Source organism: Odontomachus brunneus, unplaced genomic scaffold (genome assembly GCF_010583005.1).
Source record: "Odontomachus brunneus isolate Ranch 3 - 2012 unplaced genomic scaffold, Obru_v1 Obru_scaffold_036, whole genome shotgun sequence".
In the NCBI taxonomy this organism is placed as follows: Eukaryota; Metazoa; Arthropoda; class Insecta; order Hymenoptera; family Formicidae; genus Odontomachus; species Odontomachus brunneus.
Genome location: NW_022639486.1, coordinates 1705764 through 1723806, shown reverse-complemented (window position 1 = coordinate 1723806; position 18043 = coordinate 1705764). Strand labels below are relative to the sequence as shown.

The window sequence follows — 18043 nt, the reverse complement described above, 5'->3', positions numbered from 1 at the left end:
GCGAGAATGGGTGGACGAATGGATTGCTTCGAAACAAACATCGTTTTATCGAGATGGTATCGCCCAGTTGCCAGAAAGATGGCAAAAAGTTGTAGAAAGTGATGGAAAATACTTTCATTGAAATAATTTAAATAAATTTTTTACAATAAATGCTTTTTCTCAGTATTTTTTGGGCGGAAACTAAGTTAAGGTCCTAATATTGTGCTGTTTCTTCAACGTGCTCTCTTTTCCGACACCTCCCGCGTGATATTTGCAAAAGGGATAATTTCAATAATTCACCCATTAACGTCTGATTGAAAGGATGCGATTCGATGAAAGGCAGAACATCGTGCAAACGAGGAAAGATTCAATTACCGCACGATCCCGGTATCGTATCGAACGAACGAATGAAATGCGCTTAACATACTTAGGATCGTTTGTTCCGCCGCTCCGGTTAGCGATCCGAATCAGTCTCATCACGGCGTATCCCCATCCGGAAAATGGTCGAAAATTGCTTTTTCGCATGCACAACCACCCGAGAAACGTCAGCCGCTATTCCATTATCCTGACCCTATTCCAAACTGCGCCGTACAAAAAAACTAACCGGTTGCTAGATGGTTATATGAATTTTCTCACGGACAATTAATCACTCACATTTATATTTGCCGACAATCAGAGTCGAATAATTCTATTCTTACGTTTGATCGCGCGCTTCGAAAATCGCGAATTTCACACGTGCAAATAGCACGTCTCACGCGAAGCGATACGATTTACATTAATACCGATGAATACACACTGAGGCAATATTTGCCAATTGGGTAGATTCACGTTTGAGTTTACCCGGAAACAATATTATGGGCAACATCGCGAAAATCTTTTGCTCGCAGGAAGAAAACATTTGCCGCGGGGTAGTTGACCATGGCGGGGAACAGATGGTTGGTTCGAGAGAGAGAGAGAGAGAGAGAGAGAGAGAGGGGGAAGAAAGAAGGGACATAAAATTTCTCTAAAATAGCTGCGCGCTCGTTTTCGCGTATCCTACGACGTGTCGGTGCGCCTTGGCGCTGAAGAGGAACGATCCTGGTCCTCCGAGCAGCGCGAAGCAGGCGCTTTTTTATCGCCAGTCAGCAGGACAGTTTGGTCCCATTCGCCGTCGACGACGACCACGACGAGATCCCGTTGAGTGCACTAAGAAACAGACGTCCCATCGCGAACCACCGCGCCCATCCCCGCGGGCCGTCCTTCGACGATTCTCGCTTCCGGAATGCGGTATACCGCGCTGCACCACTTCGCCGTTTTAAGGTCACCGCGTGTGATTTAATGGGGCGGATGTGGAAAACGCGCGCACCGAGAAGATGCACTCGAAACGCCCAGTAATCTCGAGTACGAGTGATCGCGCGATCGATGATTCAGACACCAAGGAGAACCGACAGCGACGAGTGTCGGCGGGACAGCCCGAGTATGTTATAGATGAACGCGTCCGAAAATAATATCCATCTTTCCTTTTCGCATCAGCTATTTCGCGTAGTTCTCACAATTTCTCGCACTCTGTGGGGAAATCGAGAGATTTGGAGAAGACATCCCCGTATAATAAATATCGTATTTTTCGAAAAACTTTCCATTTTTCTTAGGACACCGTCGGACACTGTTAAATTCATCGCGGTATTATCTGCCTCACCAAGTTTCACGCCACCGACGGAAAAATACGTCAGACGGAAGCCACCGGCGATACGCGTTGTCTTCAATCAACCTCCCCGAAGTCCATAATCCCACGATACCTTAATTCCTACCTCGACGTCGTATTTATACTGTAGTTGCTCCCGGCCTTAACGAATCCGCCGTGCTTCCATTACGGTTAATGCTCGTCGGCGTAAAGGCCGTTTGGCGGGGAACGCGCGCGTGAAAGTAGAATGAAAATCGTTTAGCCAGGCGAGCGTGTTGCTCGCGTAAATCCTCGATTGATGGTATCGGTAGCCAATGAATTACCTTCACTTCGCACGATGAATCACTCTGAATTACTGACAACCACAGGCTTGTGTGTGTTTAAAAGAGTCCACTATATCAACTGCGCTATAAGAGAATCTATCGACGAAAGCGCATTTTTTATTCGCTACTTACGCTTGTTACGCGACTACAAGAGACGCGTGCTGGAATAAAAATAAGATGTAAAATCTACGTACCGATCTTTACGAGATTTGCAAAAAACTCGCGAATGCATGCATGAAATCAAATGAGCATAAGAAAAGACTTTAGAAAAATAAGTACTATAAATACTGCAAGTAGTAGTAAGTCATTTTCTTTCTTTTCTTTCTTCTTCTCAATTAAATAAAATGTATCAAAGGAATGATTTGAAAGTTTGGTCAGATGAACCAATTTTTGATGAAATATGCGAACAATTCAGAAATCACGATTGAAATTACCAAAATTCTGTTTAAATCAATCAGAAATCTCGATATTTCAAGTGGAATTCCTGAATCGTGCATATTTTGCCAAAAATTGGTTGATCAAACCTTTTTTCCGTGCGTAACTGAATAAATGAATAAATAAGTGCCGAGAAAGTATACATATATGGAGCAATAGCACGAAAGGATTTTGCTCAGCCGAGTGACGCGGAGGCTGTAACGTGACGCACGTTGCAATGCAACCTTGTATACTCAAGAGATTTGCGACGGATTATCTAAACATACGCGCTTTCCCGCTCTTCTTCACGCCATACATCGGAACGATCCGTCACAGCGAAGTGTTTCTAATTCGCTCGTAAAGCACGTATCATTATCACTTAGCCCTGACAAAGCCGCTCTGCCGCAAGCGTCGCGCATTTCCTCGTCGGATAACGCGGATCGTGATTAGCATTTGCACCTTTACTCGCGGCATACATGACGTTAGCTCGTAGAGCCCCTGAAGACATCGACTCGCAGTACGCAAACGTGGCGGTGGGTTAGGCGCGCGCATACGCCCAGAATATTAATTCACGATGGTCGCATGGGAAGTAATATGTTGAAACTATTCGCTCTCTCTTTGATCCCATGTGGGAGCATCAAATTTACGCAACGTTCTACGCGTATTTCCGAAATATATATATATATATATATATATATATATATATATATATACATCTATGTACATATATATATACCGCATAGGTCGCGATTAATCTCCAAATAAATCATCGCATGCGCGCAAAACACCGTGTTCCAGCACTCGGCCAATAAAATTATCCCAATGACGTCAGTCGTTACGAGAAGCTCGTTTCTCGCGAGTGCAGACGACGCGAGGCAGCGTTAAAAATGTTCGTTTGTTTATATATGAAATAATATGTTAAGGGAAAAAGCTAAATCTGCGTTCGCTGTAAGAAACTCTCTCCTGGAAATCGTGCCGAAAAGCCTGCTTCGACCGGATTTGTTTGCCGATATTGAATCTGACAAAATTCACCGCGCATTTCTAAGACTGTGGTGGAATTCAATGCATTATATGAATTTTACAAGCCGTTCTTTTTCCGATCGTTCTCGTGTAAGTATTCAGTTTCTCCTCCCGACAAAGTTGCTCGCGCGAGATATATCGCGAAATCGCGAGTTACAATATAATCTGGACGACAGGGAAGGGTTAATTTCCCCTCGTTTTTCCTCGCGTACGTAAAGCATTCACACTGACGTAGCAGCTTTTCGGAGTTAACCGCGCGTTGCAAATTCTCACGTATCGCCAACGCGATGCCTGGAGTGCCGCGTTTGCCCGAAAGCGCCGACTTGCAGAATGTTGTTTGCAAGAAAACCTCGATTTTAGGGCCTTGTTCGAGCGAATTTACATGACGTGTAAACCGTTACGTTTCTACTGCCGATATACCGTTCATGCGTCCATATGATCCGCTCCGAAGCGAGATTAATTTAATCGCAAACGATTTCTCGCGAATTAAAGCGTTCTCTCCCGCATCGACGGATACAGCATCATCGCATCATTGTTTGTCGGATTATTTCCACTACGATTCAATAATATACACGGAGAAAATATTACAATTCCTTTTTTCGTACAGTCTTTTCAATTTGACTATATTTTCAGTAGCGCAGGAAAATGGACTGTCAGTAATGTCAGTAAATTTTGCCATAAACATATCATATGTTTTAATAGCACATTTTAGCTCCTAAAATATAAGTAATACGTAAGAAATGAAAAGATAGCGAATTATTGAGAAGATTACGGTAATTTTTATTACAAAATTGTCTCCACGTTTACTATTTTTATCCTGCATTCGAAAATACAGTTAAACATACTCCATAAATCGAAAGAGCAACAAAAGAGAATAATTTGTGGTGAATTACTGATGTCAGTTGTCACATGAATACATGGAGTATTCGCGTGGCAAGCCACGCTGGACGCCACAAATTAATTTGTCTTTAATTATTGATACCTGTGGTATATCATTCAGTCCATTCTTACACGAATTTCTCCCGTATCCGCGCGGAACAATAAATTATAAACATCGCAGACGCGCTCACGCCGCCGATATGAAAACTTTTCGCGGGTCGTCGGACGTATCGACTTTTGACGTTCAGACGGACACCCCCGGGGAATGAACGCGCGCATTTATCACCATTGATATGCGACCGAGCGATTCGTTATATCCTTTCACACCAAAACTTCGCCTGTTCCGTTGGAAATTCGCTGGCTTGTTGTTTTCGCCTGCTCGCTCGTGGCAATTTTCCGAAAAACGATCGGCCACGCACGCGGTCGCTCGCTCGCTCGCTCGCTCGCCCAGGTCATTCGTCGCGAAATGAATTTCCGTCGCTATCGTTCATCCTTGACGAGAGAAAGAGAGAGGAAGAGAGAGAACTCGTGAAAAATTGTCGAGTTTGACAGATTGACGGACGAATAAGAACAGTAATATCGAGCAACGACTCGTCCTCCGCCTTCTCGTCGTCAGCCTATAAGTTCTTCGGAGAAATTGCGAAAACATCGCAAGCTGTTGCTGCAAGCGGGACTCTGCTGGCGAGGTAATGTTACATTGATCGTGGACGGATAAAATATTGCGTAAGATTCGTTCGCGTAGGAATGGATTCCGTGTCAGTCGTTTCGACACAGTTATATCGCCGTGATTCCAACCCCATGTCCGCTTCCGGATCGCTGAGCGCTGAGCAACGACACTGTCACACGACTGAAAATCACGCCAACGGCGGCGAAAAAGTTGATAGCGAGCTGCGACACTGCCGTAGCTGTCTTGCCGTGTTGAAGTTTTTGTGAACGATACTTAACGAAAGGTTAACGCGCGATGTGGAATCGACCGGAGTCATCGTTAACAAATCAAACGGAATATGGGATCAGGAAAGGACGAAATGTTTCAAATGCGTCGAAGTGCCACGATGAATAATTGAAGCGCGAAGCGTAAACCGAATACGGAAAAATGCGAATGCGGACAGTTTTTGATACATATTGCCTACGAAATGTACCGGGTGTCAGAGAGGACGGCGAGAATCGTGAAATTCGCCATTGTGGATTTGACGTTCGAACGTTGCTCGGAGGAGTTGCACAGCGCATCAAGACGCTGGAACGTGGAAGCAAGAACCTGCTTCTTTGTCCTGGTCGGTCGGTGTCGTCCATCATGGTCTCGCGGAAAAAAAAAGAAGCAGTTAAAAGCAGTTTACAAGAGTTTCCGGGAGAACTCGATAAAGCACACGAAAAACTCGATAATATATGAACAAACTTGGACAGCGAAGATCTCGTTTATTAGACTTCTTGTAATAGAAGCGTCGTCTGTGGTTTTTTGCCGGGAAATCCGTGAGATCGCATTAATCCCTTCAACGTGTGTCGACGTGAACTCCGCAGTGAGCTTCGCAGATTTCTTCGCCGTTGGACCCGCGTGTCTCGCGTCACGCGATCAATTCGACGAGGGAAGGAAAAAGAGGAACGAAAGAAAAGAAGAAAAAAGAGAGAGGGAAACGAGCGACGGACAATCAAAGTCGCAAATCGTCGAGCAAAGTTCTTACTTGGCGACCGCGCATAGAGATCGGCCCATTAAACGTTTCACTTCGCCGGCAACTTCGCCGGCCATTCGTTTCTTCTAATGCATCGCGAGGCGAAGTTTTAATTCGACAAATACGACGACAACGGCGACGGCGACGGTGGTGGCTGCGGACACCCGATGCATTACCTACTTAAAGACAATGGCGTGGCCGCGAGCGTTTTCCGACAATGTATTACCGCCAGGCGGAGATACTTTCCCTGATTCCCTTTAAATGGTGGCAGTGGCTTTGTTTTTAATGCGCGTGACCCAGTTGGCCCGGCGCTCCACTTTGCCCGTTACACCTTCCTCTCCGATAGCTTAAAACGAATTTGCACGGCGCACTCGTGACGATCATCCCGGATGAATCATTCGAAGCGCGTCGTGCTGTAGCGTCGTTTCGCGGTTACGAGCAAGTGAATGAGTAAGTATGTACGCGTGTGGTTGCGTGTGTATGCGCGCGCGTATCGAGTAATAAATTATCGACGTCACAATTAGCGACGTGACCGTAAGTTAATAAGGGGAAACGCAAGAAACACGCCGTTGCCGGTAACACTTAGCGCGTCCAATTAGGACTGGCGCGTAAATCACTCTTCGAAATTCGCCGTGTCGCGTCGCGAGTTACGAAAAGCGCGACATGGCGTTACTAATAAGAACTGCTTACTAATTAACGACGTCTCAGACAGGCTCGAGATATAGCGCGGCAAGTTCGCGTCGTGCAAAACGCCACGTGGCTAATATAGACGCCTTTTAACGACTCGACGTTAGCCCGCGAGTCGTAAACGATTTTATTGCGTCTTGTACATGAAATTCACTTTTCGACGACGTGCGCGGCGAGCGCGCTCGCGCACATCTCTGTCGATATCGCAACATCGTAAAAATTGCGAGAGCGTTTTACACTAACGCCTCCGCGCCATCGGCTTAAGCTCCGCTCTTCAGGCAGCTAGGAAAGTACACGGTATCCCGTGTATCACTGTGTCGCAGAGTGTACGAGATACGCGGGCTATAGACGTGTGTGTTCTTCTTCAGCCTACGGATACCGCAGGCCGAACTGGGAGAAACTAGGCGGTCGGCCCGAGAGACACCCCATGTATGCGCGGAATATGCGCGATAAAATCGCCTCGGCGTGCACGTGGAGACCTGCACGGACCTGGATGAAAAGTGGAGCACGGGAGAATTGCGCCGTGACGAAGCGACAAAGCAGTTAAGTGATCGATCAGTCCTTAGGTGTGCACCATCTTTGCGACTGACCCCCCGCGAAGCCCTCTCAACCTTGTCTCTCGCACACACGCTCTCTCTTCTCTCTCTTTTCCTCCATCGTGTCATGTTATATATTACGCGATCCGTGTCACATAATAACGTCGGATGCATCGCATAAAAGACGCTGTCTACGGCGATGGAGACCGATTATGGACAAATGCATGCCCGACAAAACATACACTCGCGGCACGTGTAGAAAAAATGCTCACGTAGCCGGCGTGATGCGCCACCGAGGGTGCATCATGCGCGATGCAGCATCTTGCGTCACGCTCGCACAATTTTGGAGCGAGAATTAGCTTTCACGCTGTGGGCAAGAGGCGAGGACGCGGGACGACATAAGTAACAAAACTTTCACGCTTCAATTAGCCTTAGATGAACTTGGACGCGATCTCGAATTAAGCTGGCACTAAGTATCAGTATTAATAATTATGCTCGGAGCGCGGAGGAGAGGTCAGGGAGGGTTCAACAAACTCGAGAAACGAGCGCTTGACGGGCATGCGACGGTGACGTCGAGCCGCTCGCAATTCGAACGTACGAAATTCAACATAACGAAGTAGACTGTGTGTTTCGCGCGTTCTCCCGTCGTTTACTTTTTTCCCGGTCGTTTTAACGAAGGTCCGCGTTATTCGTCAGCGCGCGAGCGCGCGTGATGGCGAGAATTAAATGACGGGAATTCACCATTCGTGCAATAAATAATTCGCAGCACGAGCTACGAGAGCGAGCGAGCATGGTAAAGCGCGAGCGCGTCGCTCTCTCTAAAATAATTCAACGCGGCACTGTTTTATCGATCAATTTGAGACTCACATCAAGCGCAAGCCGTCTTTGTAACTGACCCGATGACCTGTGCCACACACACACACACATATATGCTCGCGCGTTAACGCCGGTACGGCACATAAACGTAACTACGTGACGGACGTTGTACGGTGCGTTTATAAATTTTCTCACGCACACACACACACCGGCCCGCGAGTAGATTGCATACAAAATAATGAAAAACGGTAGGACCCTGATGATAACGTTGCCACGTGACTAACTCTTGACGCTTAACTAATTGACGTATACGCGCCTACACACACACACACACACACATGCGAGTACGTAAACAGCGCGGTGAGTGGTTGTTCAAAGAGTAAATTACAATGTTCCGTGCACGCGGAAAATAGTTACTTTCGCTTGAAAATTTCGCCACAATACTTCGTATGTTAGAATAATAGCCGGAATAATGGCTTATTTTAAACGAAAATATTGCCACTATCGGCAATATCCCTCAATCCCCGGCGACACTAGAATTGCTTCTTGCGATCTACACGGAAAAAAAATCTCATTTGGTGCAACCGAATAGGACCCAACTGAAAATTAGATGATCAGAAGCGGTATATTTTCTGTTGTCGCAACCGAAAATCTTCGTCTAAACATTCAGTGATATTAGAATTCGACTGAAGCAACTGACAAGTAAACCTACCAAAAAATTACACTCCGATTTCTTTCTAATTTGACACGAATGTAGAAGTACAAAAAATATTTAGGTTATATTTTTCATTTTGGCCCACTTTGAGTTTCACGGGCAGTTTATAGCTTTTTAATGTTCTCACTCCTATCAACAAGTGCAACAAAAATGCATAAGAAATAAAATTGAATACAAGATGTAGGCGTTTTTGGTTTGCTGATTATGAATATGAAATCATTTGTGTAAAATTATTTGACTAAATAATTTGTATAAATAATAAAATGTTTAAACAAAACATGTGAAGAGTTGAAAAAAATTATTTATACAAATAATTTCTCGGTTTGGCCGAGATTAGAACCATTTTTTACTAATTTAGCACAGATTAAAAATATTTCGGTTGGAATCTCGGCTAAAGAAATTTAGAATGGTTCGTGTCTCAGCTATGCCAATTTTATTAAAATTACTTAACTATATCTTGTATTCAATTTTATTTCTTATACATTTTTGTTGTACTTGATAAGAGTTTTGTTGATGATAAGAGTGAGAACATTAAGAAGCTATAAATTGCTCGTGAAACTCAAAGTGAGCCAAAATGTAAAAACATGACCTAAATATTTTTTATACTTGTGCTTTTACATTTGTGCCAAATTAGAAAAAATCAGAGTGTACCTTTTGGATAGATTTACTTGTGAGAACAATTGACTATACAGAAGGAATTAATAAAGAAATTTTTCTGTTCCTACAGCCAAGTTTTCGTCTGATCCGTGAGCAATCGAAAATTCGGTTACGCCAACGGAATTGTTTTTTCCGTGTATTAAATTATATCTACCAAACGGAAATTTCTCAATAATGCGCAATCGTAATCAAGACGAATTGATACCAATGCTATTATCGGAAAAATCGAGATTTCTTACGCAGATCACATCGTTCTCTCTTCAGCGCGTTGCTATTACATGTGAGATTGATATGTGCTTTGTACCGAAGGTCGATAAATAAAACGACCCGTTTAGACGCGATCGAGTTTCGCGATGTAATCCTTTTCGTTCCATGCAACGATCGCCTCGCGCCATTTTATACCGTCGTGCGCCGCGAGGAGCGGTGAGGGTCCTGACTTTTTAAATAAATTACCACAAACTGATTAATTGATTGACTCGTGGCGCATCTCGCAACCGTGCATTACCGTTCCGTGCCGATCCCGCAGTTCAGTATTATATTATGCGGTTACAACTGTGCAAGGCCAACTATGTGAAACACGCTTGCATAATCGATACGTGCGATTTCGGCATATTAGCAGCGTAAGCATGTACATGGAATTTCCGCGAACAATGGTCTGCGCCGACAATACGCTTCATTAAAAGTTAGAAACTCCGCGAAAAATGCATAAAGCGCGTCGTTACGGCTGCCATTATGGTGCCGGTTGGGTTTTAGCATTAAACAGACGACATCGGCGAGACATTATTGTGCATTACCGTAATGATCGTAATTATAACGGCGGTCTCAATGCCGCCGCACAATACTTCTCTCGCGAGAAGAGTTTAAGTAGGAAAGCTGGGATCACTTCAATTAGCGACGTCAAAGTTCTTTCTGTTGTAGCGTCTCATAATTACAGTACTAATCAAAAGTTTAAAATCACTGACAAAAATATTCATCAAGAATACATAGCCGGATTATCAATCCAGATAATTATTCTTAACAAACATTTTTATCAGTGACCTGAAACTCTTAACTGACACTGTATATTATCGATTTTCGCGCATACTCCTTCGCTTATTTAACTTCGTCGGCAAACATAATTATAAACTATACGAATCTCTGACATATCACGTTTCATATTACGTTTCAATAAACATATGTCTGTTAGTTAAAAATTTGTTCATCGCGCGCTACGTTTGCGTTGTGCGACAAATAAACTTCGCGTGTGTTCAGCAATTTGCGCAGTTATTGAACCAAATGCTAAAATTAAACTTTATTCCGGCGAGTATTACCTTGAAGAGTGACGATTATCGACTATTTCATGTATTTACGTTCCCGCAACACTAACAATTAAAAGGATACGCAAGTTCAGTGTCACAGTGTGATATTCTTGTTAAATTCCGTTCGGCAAATTCTAACGCACGAGATCAATGTTGTGTGAAATTGCCGAAACATTTTTACCGTCAATTGGCCGTCCGCCACCGACGAGTTGATTACATTTTTCCCAGGTCAATTGGAAATATTATGATATTAAAACGGACGATGATCAAACTCACGACGTATGTATTTTTTTATAGTTGTAAACGGCGGCCGCCGTTTCAGCGCAGCATAATACGAAGTCGAAAGGCAAACGTGGATTCGCATGTCTGACGCTTTTCAATTTATCACTGACGCTTGCTAGAGTCGATCGAGAGACTTCTTCACTGTCACCGTAATCTCGTCGGGAAAGCTCGGTAAACGAAAGTTTAAGGAAGTTGATGCATTCGCGATATACGGTATATATTACGTTTAGCTTGAAATACGCTCGAAAGTGTCATGACGGATCTTCCTAATTTCGCATAAAAATACTGTTAATCGAATCTCACAAATAACAACTTTATTGAGTATCAAAAGCGAACGTCAACTGCCACTTTCTCGAGAAATTCCACTTCCACGAGAAATTCGTGCGGAAATGAAATAATTACTTTGTTTTAAACTAATCTCGCGACGCGCACGTGACAGTAACGTCCCGACGTGTCCTTCATAACGCAGAGCCGAGTCGGGTGCGTGTCACGCGCATATAACGTCGGTCTTTATTTCAGGAATACACTCGCTCGCGGAGAAAAATGAGACAGACACGCGTATATGACGAATTATAGTTTCACATTACCTGTTGTACATAAGAACGTCGGGTTTCCATAGTCGATGCGGCGGTATTCTGAGGTCCCGCACGCCTCCGTAGTCCGAGACGTTCCATCTCATGTTCACGTCGTTCCATTCCTGTAATTAAACGAAAATCACGCAATGTCACTCATAGACTCACTCACTTGTATGGAAATATCATCTCGTCTATTGATAACAAGATAATCAACACGATGAACTATGCGTCAATACCTTCCTGCATAGATACTTCCCAAGATTTTCCTAGATACAACATAGAATGCCTAGAATTGTCCAAAAATTGGTTATCTCATTATGATACTAGTTGAATTCCATTTCTATGCCAAGCATGAATTCTCTATTTAGAATCGAAACAGAAATATTTCAGGAACAGAAAAGCGACAAGAGTCGGTACTCTACCTATTTTCGGCACTCTTGTGCAGATGTTGCTGGTTATTAAGGTATTACTGAATAATGAAATTATTTAGAAAGTCAATGTGTCTTATTCAATTCTAATGAAGAACAGAATTTTGGAAAAACTTTGAGCTTCTCACTTAAAATAGCATGTTTAAAATATTACACTTCTAACCACAACCCATAATCATTTTGTGGTATCGAATCCCGATTAGATCGCAAATAAATTTTCTACGCGAGTTATGATACAAAATAAGCAAAAATTGCGAATTCAAACAGATTGAGACATGTTTTTGCATTTTCTGTGTTGCAAGTTTTACGATGTCTGGCCATCGTGTACGACGGCATACACGACACTCAAAAAGACTCTGTGTCGAGTCAACGAAAGGACTGATTAGACAATCTTCATGAGCGTTAAAGATAAAGCTAACATTTCGTGCAATCAGCGGGGCACGCGAAAGCTAACGTACTCTCCCTCAAAATCACGTCCGAAAATCACTCATCGTGTCCTCTCGGAGGCGATGTTGACACTATCGATTTTTCAAGCGCCAAGTGTCGACATATGCCGTTCGCGCAAATATTTTATATCGCGTCGTACACGTCAGGTAAACACTACAAGCTTTCGACTTAATTCTCGTACCGGGAATTTACGAACGCGTGTAACTTTACAAGACGTCAACCTGGTCCTTTTTCTCTTGTAATGTACAAGGTGCGAAGTCATATAAAAGAGCACCGTTTGCTCACAAACAAGAACGCTGCATTACCCTCGCCATGTCTGCTGAAATCTGTGTTTGTTATTTCTCGCGTTTGTAATTCGGGTGGTTCCTAAAAAGACCCGTCATACTTCTTGGCACATCCGAAGATTCTGACAAAATTCAACCGTTCTTTTTGCGACGGCAAAGCCCGAAGCTCGTCGATAATTCTTCAACACGAACTTAGGCTAATATTTCACCCGACATTACGTCAAAACTCAATGTCGCCGATACAGCAACGGAGAGCGCATTTAGCCGGACACCGAGTATAATGGCGCCCCGCTAATACTCTTCCTCGCAGTTTTCACGAACATTTCCCGAACTTTTCTCGCAAGTTTGCGTGACTCCTCCGAAGCGATTTAGGAACTTGGGTGTATTCGTGGTTTGGGGGCTCTTCACTTTGAATCTGCAGTCCTTCCCCGGCGAAACGGAAATGAGACAGACAGGATCGATCCGACTAGCGCGGCCGTAACAGGTCGTTATGCGTGTATTTTTGATTGAATTGTTTCGAGAAGATTATTCCGAATCGCGAGGCGAAGTTGGAAAATCGAAGAAGGAGCAAAGCAATAAAGCGAAGAAAACACATGCCTCAATTGCATTTTAGAATGTATCGATTGAACGTTCACCCTTTTAGCCATGGACTTTTCCGATTAAATTCCGCTCATATTTTTCCTTTAACCTTCGCTTATTCGAACATCTACAGATGAAAACTATTTTTGCTGCCGAGACTCTATTTACTTTATACATACGTTATAAAACGTATTAAACGCACGAATTCATAAGAGATTGTAAATATTATTCTTTTAATCAACAATACATTTCCTTTTATTATCAGTAACTATTTCTGTTGTACAAACTTGCTAACATGTATTCACTTTGTGTTCCTCACATTAAACAATATGAGCAAAAATGTATCTAGTAGAGCAGATTTCAAGACTAATAGCTAGTAATGACTAGATAAGTTTTCTAGCCAGTCACTAGCTCGTGACTGGCTAAATATTCCTATTTAGTCTTTTGAATGTCAGGACTATCTAGTAACTATACCAATTACATAGATAGTGGCTAGATGAAAAAGATTACACAGTAACGAGATAGAAAATCATCGGTAAATTCTGAGTAGAAATTGGATATCAGAACTATCTAGTACTTATATCAATTATAGTTACAAGTTATTTTTTTGTATCTAGCTATTAGATAATTTTTCTGGTACAGCCACTAGGAGAAGTGAACGTTACATTCCTAGCTAGTAGCGATGTAAGATCCAACTTTTCTGTGTCATTACTAGACAATCACTAGATTCAATTTTTGCTCGGGAAATTCATAAGAGAAATCATGAAAATTATCTTTTTAATCAATAATATATTTTTCTTTAATATCAGTAAGTTGTCATCCCGACATAAACTTTTTATCCCAACTCACCATGAATTTACGATTCGACCCCGACAGCTACGGTCAGTAAAGATACGGGATTACACACGAGCAAGTCAGAAGAGAAAAAAAAAAGATACAGGAGAAAATTTCCCGTAGGAGATCCTCCGGTTTTCCACAAGGACGGCAGACTCGAGGATGTTTTTTGATACCGCTATAACCAGCCCGTCCGAAGGTCGACCCGCGGTAAGCCCGGTTGATTTCGTCGCCGGCTTTCTCAGCTGTCGCACTCGTGCCGATTAGTCACTGACCCCGATTGATTAGCTGCTGATGGAGTGCAACGCGAGATAATTAATAACGGAGCACGCACGCGGTTCGGCGCGGCGGTTTGCGGAGTCGCCGCGCGTAGGCCGTTATTATTGTATAATCATTCGCGCGCGCGCGGAAAGCTTACGCAGCTAATTGCTGCCGCCGCACTAATTTAGCCCTCATTGACATTGGAAAAGTTTCATTCGACAAACCCGCGCTCGATACGCAACCTGACTAGAAATTTATCCCATGGTCCTAATCAGGTCAATCACGTATCTGATTTGTCTAAGGTGATGTTATAGCGCGGATCCTAATTATTGATCAAGTAATAATTTATATTATTAATAAGATCCTGACGCCATGCTGCGTGGAATGACTTGTCAGAGTCTGATAAACTTTATACAAAACAGATAGCTGATTAGGATCAGCCTGATCGGGACCATCGCATAAATGTCGCGTTTGTTAATCAGCAAAATGCGTACGAAAGGCGCTGACCTAAGGGAAACCTTAGCTTACATATCGGAAGCCTGAAATTTTTATTTGTTACGTGTTTGCCCGAAAGCCCCTTCTAAATTTCGTCCCACGAACGCGTTTACGTCGTCTCGAGTCTTGTCCGTTCCGTTTTCTTGTCTCAATGCAATGTCCCCGAGTTCTTATTTCCCACAGGAAAAAAACTAATTGAGTCATCGGCCGCGGCCATTGAAAGTAAATCCTTCGCTTCCAAGAGAGCATCCCGACGACCGCGGCACAAAGCTCTTCTACGCGTTTCCTCAGGGAACCAATCTGAGGGCCGACCTACTCCCACCTCGGCTGTTCGTCCTTTCACACGCGATATCGCCTCTTATCGCGCCGTGCTCCAGCGAAATGCGAGATTCCGGAGCGCGGAGAGCAATGATCCGTTCGTCTTTCGCGCAGGAGACAAATATCGGCAATCTCGTCTCGCACTTTGCAAACGCTCCGCGGAAGAATGCGTAATGCCAGCGCGAGCCGGTGAGTCGGATGCAAAAGTAACCGGATACGGTGGTAAAAGTCACGGGGTCGGAATGGAATGGAATTCCGCGAGTCTGTGAGAGTTCGCGAGTTCTGGACGGATAGGAGAAGGGAAGCGGCTTTCCGGGACGAACGCCATTTACAAGACCGAGCCTTTTGAAACACGACCTCTGCTTCCGGAAATGGAATGTATTTTTCTTCCCTTTTTTTGTTACAAGAAAGAAAGACGACGATCTGACTTTATTGATTGGAAGCACTCGCGGAAAAACGAGACTCGTGTTATTCTCTTTACCTTCGTTATCCCTTGTCTCCCGCTTTTTATTATTCGTCATATTTCATCGTATTCTAATCCCTTTCCCCTCTTCGTGTCATCGATAAATATAATAGCGATACGATCCAAAGACGAGAGATGAGATATCGCAAAAGATAATATCTGCGACTAATGCTGATTGCTTCGTAAGAAAAGCGATCGTTCGCGGACGATCGATTCTCCATTAATCGCATTAAAAAACAAGAGTAGCTCGATAAAAGACGAGCGTAAGACAACGACAGCGACAGGAACGACGGAAAGTCATAAAATCTAACAGCGCAGTGAGACGACCAAGTGTTTTCCGTCTAACGACTTTGCTGTTATATGACTGGCGTGAGTGAGTGAGTAGGAAAGAGAGAACGAGACGACAGTGCAGAAAAAGTGAATAGATAATAAAGAGATAAAAGTAATAAGTTACGTGCAGTCCACGAATGTTATCTAATATCAGCTTTATGAGAATAACGCGATTACAGAGGCGAATGAGGTACCGGCCGGCAAAATCAAGTAACTTTCGTATAACTGAAGGATTTTTCAAACTCTCTAAATTAAAAAACTTTTCGCTAAAACCTTTTCTCTCGTCAAGTTAATACGTTCTTAATATTCAGTCGACAATCAGGCGTGACATATTTCTGTCTTCGCTCCGGCACGTGACAAAAGTAAACGTCTGAATAATTGTTGCACACCAGATTTGCATTTGTACGTTGACGCGTTCGTTTGCCCGACGACTGAATAACATTTGTGTATTTTATGAAGAACGGTAATCGCATGTCCAAAACGAGATTCACGCTGTCGCCAAAGACAAGAATATCCATCGAGTATGCGTTTCCGCGGCTGCACTCGACAATTATATACGAACACGAACGAAAAGTGGTAGTCGCACGCGGCTCGATTTGCACTAATCCGATCTTGTCTCGACGTCCTGATATTCCTGCGCATATGATAATTCCCGCTGTTGAGATATTCATAAACGTAAAATATACCCGTCGCGCTATCTTTGACGTTCGTCGATCCCACGGCGTGACTGGAGCATCGATTATTCATCTCCCCGCTATGAAATTCTGCTAGAACCTAGAGCAAAACGCGCGACTTGTGATATGGCGCTCGTGCATCGAATTATTGCGCTCTTCGAATAAACATACGCGCGCCCGTACACGCAATCGATCCTCCATCATCCCGGAAATCATAAAAGCGTCATGTTTTCAACGATAAATTAACGTTGGACGATGCTGCGACGATGTAAACATCGTGTCACCGTTGTCGTTATACGATTGACTAATTTAGTCATCGATGGGCCGGAAAACTGTATCAAAATGCCGCGGTGGAAGCATTACAACGCCCTACTTCCATCTCCACGGATACCGTTCTCGCTCCATACATTTCGTTCTGCGGCGGAAATTTATATTTTTCTCAACCTCTCCAATATATGATTCTTGTAATTTTCATTTATTACAGTATACGGAAAGAATTTTGTAGCAAAAATTACTATACAATTTTATAACCGAGGAAAATAAGTCAACATCCTACACATCAATTCACTCTGTGAAACTTTCGTTTCATATGTGCTACTTACATTTTAGGAATTGAAATGTGCTGTTTCTAGCGAAATTTACTATGTTCCTTAGCAAGTTAAACCTTACTGACAATCTATTTTATCTATTTCTAGATTACTAAAAACATAGTAGAATTGAAAAAAATGTATTCGAAAAAAGAAATATTCTCTCCGTATATTATTAATTAGTTTTCTTTATATTCAAGTAAAATATTTTAGCAGCTTTATAACTGTCGCGTCGTTTTTTAGTACTTTTTTTGTTAAAATAAAGTTATTATTGTTACTATTAAAATGTCTCTACATAGACTGTACTTTATTTTAGTCGGAACGCCGCGTATATCACAACGCACTCTGTTCGTATAAAAATTTATTTCTTCTTCGCGGATTACAGCGTGCCCGCGGAGCGAGACTCGCCGGGGAAGATGTATAAACACAAAATGTCTTTTATGATTCCACATCCGTTACTGGTCCAACCGCTCAAGACGGCTGCGCTCCATCTTGAGAACGCAAAAAGTGTTCCAGCTCGCGGTGGCGCTGTAAAAATCGAGCACGACGCGAGTGCGACACCGTCCTCCCTTCTGCAAGGACAATTACGTATCGGAAATGTAGTCGCCAGCACCTGCGGGGCAAAACACAGGGCGAGACATTTTGCTGGAGGACCGAAACAAACGAGGGAGTTTAATCGAATTCGCCAGCCAATCGCAAATTCTTTCCTCCAGGAATCCGCTACTTCTTTTGCCAGCCGAACAATTTCCGAGGATCAAGCCGACAACGAAGGGCGGGGGCGATTCTTGCGGGAGAGGGCGTGGGAGGATCTCGCCGAAGAGATTTAATCGCGCGTCCG

The 18043-nt window shown here is 43.4% G+C and overlaps 1 protein-coding gene across 8 annotated transcripts in view; it reads right to left on the bottom strand.

Annotated features, from left to right (window-relative positions):
• LOC116843894 (neuronal acetylcholine receptor subunit alpha-7-like) overlaps positions 1-18043 on the bottom strand; it is a 225540-nt gene that overhangs the window by 42192 nt on the left and 165305 nt on the right. For all 8 annotated transcript variants that reach the window (XM_032814786.1, XM_032814782.1, XM_032814788.1 and 5 more), the window contains one exon: positions 11518-11627. In XM_032814786.1, coding sequence (XP_032670677.1) covers positions 11518-11609 — 92 coding nt within the window. In that variant the 5' untranslated portion in view covers positions 11610-11627. The remainder of the gene's footprint in view (positions 1-11517; positions 11628-18043) is intronic.